General features: G+C 39.8%; 1 protein-coding gene across 1 annotated transcript; it reads right to left on the bottom strand.

Annotated features, from left to right (window-relative positions):
- Positions 1-459: 459 nt before the first annotated feature.
- Positions 460-1,236, bottom strand: LOC101688622 (cell division control protein 42 homolog). Its single transcript, XM_045081923.1, has one exon. It carries the CDS (start codon positions 1,138-1,140, stop codon positions 517-519), a length of 624 nt encoding a protein of 207 aa, XP_044937858.1. The 5' UTR covers positions 1,141-1,236; the 3' UTR covers positions 460-516.
- Between the last annotated feature and the right edge of the window lie 3,499 nt (positions 1,237-4,735).

Raw genomic sequence — 4,735 nt, 5'->3', positions numbered from 1 at the left:
TGGGGAACAAGTTTTCTAAACTAGATCTAGGAATTGGAATGTGGAATCAATCAGTCCTCCTCCCTTTAAGGGCTATCCGATGGTTAATGAATTTTAAAAACATAACTAAATAAAAACAAACCCAACACACACTCCCCGCACCCCACCCCACCCCCGCAAAAACAAAAACAAAAACAAAAAACCCTAAATGTCCCAGATCATTCTCCAGAGTGGATGGAGCCTGGGAGCAGCTTCAACAACCCAAATTAGTCTGTTACAGAGTCATCACAAGCATGCCTTGCTTTTAAACAAAAAAAAAAAAAAAATTTTTTTTGAAACAACAAAACAAAAACTAGTACTAATCACTTTTCTGACAATACACAATTACTCAAATTAACTAGTACTGAGAGGGGGAAGGGGACCATACCTACGGGCCTTGTCTCACAGGAGTGCATGTGGGTAGGTGCAGGGCCATTATTGTCATTATTGCAAAAACGAATTTTAATCTTTAATCTTTAGTTTGATTTAACATTGCTTTTAGTATGATGCTGACACCAGCTGTGCGGAAAGGGCTCTGGAGACACGTTCATAGAAGCACACACCTGCAGCTCTTCTTCGGTTTGGGAGGCTCCAGGGCAGCAATATTGCTTCGTCAAATACATTCTTTAGGCCTCTCTGTGTGAGTGCAGAACACTCCACATACTTGACCGCCTTCAGGTCACGGGCCAGCTTTTCAGCAGTCTCTGGAGTGATAGGCTTCTGTTTGTTCTTGGCAAGTTTCTCAATCGTAGAGGGTTCATCTCGGAGATCAATTTGGGTCCCAACAAGCAAGAAAGGAGTCTTTGGACAATAGTGAGTTATCTCAGGAACCCACTTTTCCTTCACATTTTCAAATGAGGATGGAGAGACGACTGAAAAACAGACAAGAAATACATCTGTTTGTGGATAACTCAGCGGTCGTAATCTGTCACAATCCTCTTGCCCTGCAGTATCAAAAAGTCCAAGAGTATATGGCTCTCCACCAATCATAACAGGGACTGCATAGTTGTCAAAAACAGTCGGTACATACTCAGATGGAAATTTGTTTGTTGTGTAGGATATCAGGAGACATGTTTTACCAACGGCACCATCGCCCACAACAATACACTTAATTGTCTGCATTGCTGAAACAGTTTTGTATCCACTTAAAATACTTCAAAATTCAGTGATGACCTCAGCTTCTCCCCCAGGGCGTTGGCAGCACTGCCTCTAGTCATATACTTTTATCAGTCTTTTTGTTTGTCTGTTTTTGTTTGTATACTTCCTAAATCTCACCTTGGGGCCCATTGGGGTTGAACCTTCTCTTTTATCTTCCCTTTTTTTTTCCTGTCTCTTTCTCTCTTTCTCTTTTTTCTTTTTCTTTTCTTTTTTCTCTTGTTTGGGTGGGGAATCCTGATTACTCAGAAGTGTTCCAGGGTCCACCTTGACTGCATCACAGTCGATATATCCAGCTACGTCCATTCAGTCATCTCTCACCAAAATGACTAGGAAGAGTAATGCCCAACAGAAGAAAAATACAGAGGATGGGCCTTCTGCAACAGAGATAACGGCTATCAACATAGACAATATGTCGTATAGAGAATTCAAGCTAACAATTATCCAGGCAATACCTAGGTTGGAGAAAGCCATGGATGACCAAACGGAATTGATTAGGGCTGAGCTGAGAGCGACCAGGGAAGATGTTCACAATGTTAGGGCTGAGCTGAAAGCTACCAGGGATGAGGTTCACAAAGCTCTCAATGAGTTCCAATCTAATCTAAATTCTCTCAAAGCGAGAGTAACTGAGACAGAAGATAGAATTAGTGATCTGGAGGACAAACAGAGAGAAAGGATCAGGAGAAAGCCTGGAACAAACAGCTTAAAAGCCACGAAAACAGAATCAGGGAAATAAATGATGACATGAAACATTCCAACGTCAGAATTATTGGAATCCCTGAATGGGAGGAGAAAGAAAGAAGTCTAGAAGAGATAGTGGAACAAGTTCTTCATGAAAATTTTCCCAATCTCGGGAATGGAAACAGCGTTCATGTACTAGAGGCCTAACGGTCTCCACCCAAGATTATAGATTCCAGAAAAACAACAAGGCTCCTGATAGTCAAATTGAGGAATCATAATTGTAGATATAATCTCTTGAAAGCCGCTAGGACAAAGAGGCTCCTTACTTACAGAGGAAAGCCCATCAGAATAACGTCAGACCTGTCCACAGAGACCTGGAAAGCCAGAAAGGGCTGGAAAGATATATTCAGGGCACTAAATGAGAAGAACATGCAGCCAAGAATACTTTATCCAGCAAGACTGACATTCAAAATGGATGGAGAGATAAAGAGTTTCCAAGATCAGCAAGGCTTAAAAGACTACGCAACCACCAAGCCGACACTGCAGGAAATATTAAGGGGGGTACTATAAAAGAGGAAAAATCTTAAGAATAGCATTGAACAGAAATATAGAGACAATCTACAGAAAGACTTCAAAGGTAACACGATGTCAATAAAAATGTATCTATCAATAATCACTCTCAATGTGAATGGCCTAAATGCGCCCACAAAATGACACAGGGTTACAGATTGCATAAAACGATAGGAGCCATCCATATGTTGTCTACAAGAGACCAATTTTGAACCTAAAGATACACCCAGACTGAAAGTGAAGGGATGGAGAAGCATCTTTCATGCCAATGGGCCTCAAAAGAAGGCTGGGGTAGCAACTCTCATATCAGACAAATTAGATTTTAAACTAAAGACTGTAGTCAGAGATACAGAAGGACAATACATCATTCTTAAAGGGTCTATCCACCAAGATGGATAGCAATTGTAAATATCTATGCCCCCAATATGGGAACAGCCAATCACATAAGAAAACTGTTAATCAAAATAAAGAGTCATTTTGATTTGAATACATTAATAGTAGGAGATCTTAACATGCCTCTCTCAGAAATAGACAGATCACTGAAGCAGAAATTCAATAAAGAAACAAGAGCATTGAATGACACACTGGACCAGATGGACCTCATAGATATATACGGAACATTCCACCCTAAAACAACAGAATACTCATTCTTCTCAAGTGCACCTGGAACCTTCTCCAGAACAGACCACGTACTGGGTCATAAATCAGGACTCAACTGATACCAAAAGGCTGAGATTATTCCCTGCATATTCTCAGATCACAATGCTTTGAAACTGGAGCTCAATCACAAGGAAAAGTTTCAAAGGAAATCTAACACATGGAAGCTAAAGGCCACCTTGCTTAAGAATGCTTGGATCAACCAGGAGATCAAAGAAGAACTGAAACAATTCATGGAAACCAATGAGAATGAAGACACTTCGGTCCAAAACCTATGGGATACAGCAAAGGTGGTCCTAAGGGGGAAATACATAGCCATCCAAGCCTCCCTCAAAAAAATTGAAAAGTCCAGAATACACCAGCTGTCTCTACACCTTAAAGAACTGGAGAATCAACAACAAATCAAACCAACTCCACACATAAGAAAGGAAATCATCAAGATTAGAGCAGAGATCAATGAGGTAGAAATCAGAGATACAGTAGAATGTATCAATGAAACTAGAAGCTGGTTTTTTGAAAGAATCAATAAGATCAATAAACCATTAGCCACACTAATCCAAAAGAAAAGATAGAAAGCCCAAATTAATAAAATTATGAATGAAAAGGGAGAGATCACAATGAACACCAAGGAAGTAGAAACAATCATGAGAAGTTACTATCAACAGTTATATGCCAGTAAGCTAAGCAACCTAGATGAAATGGATGCATTCCTGGAAAACTATAAACTCCCAAAATTGAACCAGGAAGAAATTGACAACCTGAATAGACTGATATTTAGTAATGAGATTGAAGCAGTGATCAAAAACCTCCCAAAAAACAAGAGCCCAGGACCTGATGGATTCCCTGGGGAATTCTACCAAACTTTCAAAGAAGAAATAACACCTATTCTCCTGAAGCTGTTTGAAAAAATTGAAGCAGAAGGAAAACTTCCAGACTCTTTCTATGAAGCCAGCATTACCCTGATCCCCAAACCAGGCAAAGACTCTACCAGAAAGGGGAATTTCAGACCAATATCACTGATGAATATGAATGCTAAGATTCTCAAAAAGATCCTAGCAAACAGGATCCAACAGCACATTAAAAAGATTATCCACCATGACCAGGTTGGATTCATCCCTGGGCTACAAAGATGTTTCAACATTCGCAAATGAATCAATGTGATAGAACAAATTAATATGAGAAGAGAGAAGAACCACATGGTCCTCTCAATTGATGCAGAAAAAGCATTTGACAAAATCTAGCATCCGTTCCTGATTAAAACGCTTCAAAGTATAGGGATAGAGGGAACATTCCTGAACTTCATAAAATCTATCTATGAAGGACCCACAGCAAATATCATCCTCAATGGGAAAAAGCCTGAAGCCTTCCCATTGAGATCAGGAACACGATAAGGATGCCCACTCTCACCACTCTTGTTCAACATAGTATTAGAAGTCCTAGCAACAGCAATCAGACTATGAAGAGAAATAAAAGGTATCCAAATTGGCAATGAAGAAGTCCAACTCTCTCTCTTCACAGATGACATGATTCTTTACACGGAAAACCCAAAAGATTCCATCCCCAAAGTACTAGAACTCATACAGCAATTCAGTAACGTGGCAGGATACAAAGTCAATGTACAGAAATCAGTGGCTTTCTTTTTTTTTTTTAATAT

This window comes from Mustela putorius, unplaced genomic scaffold (genome assembly GCF_011764305.1).
Source record: "Mustela putorius furo isolate JIRA1106 unplaced genomic scaffold, ASM1176430v1.1 tig00000585_pilon_pilon_pilon, whole genome shotgun sequence".
Lineage (NCBI taxonomy): Eukaryota > Metazoa > Chordata > Mammalia > Carnivora > Mustelidae > Mustela > Mustela putorius.
This window is presented reverse-complemented; position numbering and strand designations above follow the sequence as displayed.

Bases quoted from the DNA above. Each gene is read 5' to 3' on its own strand.
- LOC101688622 (XM_045081923.1), bottom strand. From the start codon at position 1,140: ATGCAGACAATTAAGTGTATTGTTGTGGGCGATGGTGCCGTTGGTAAA.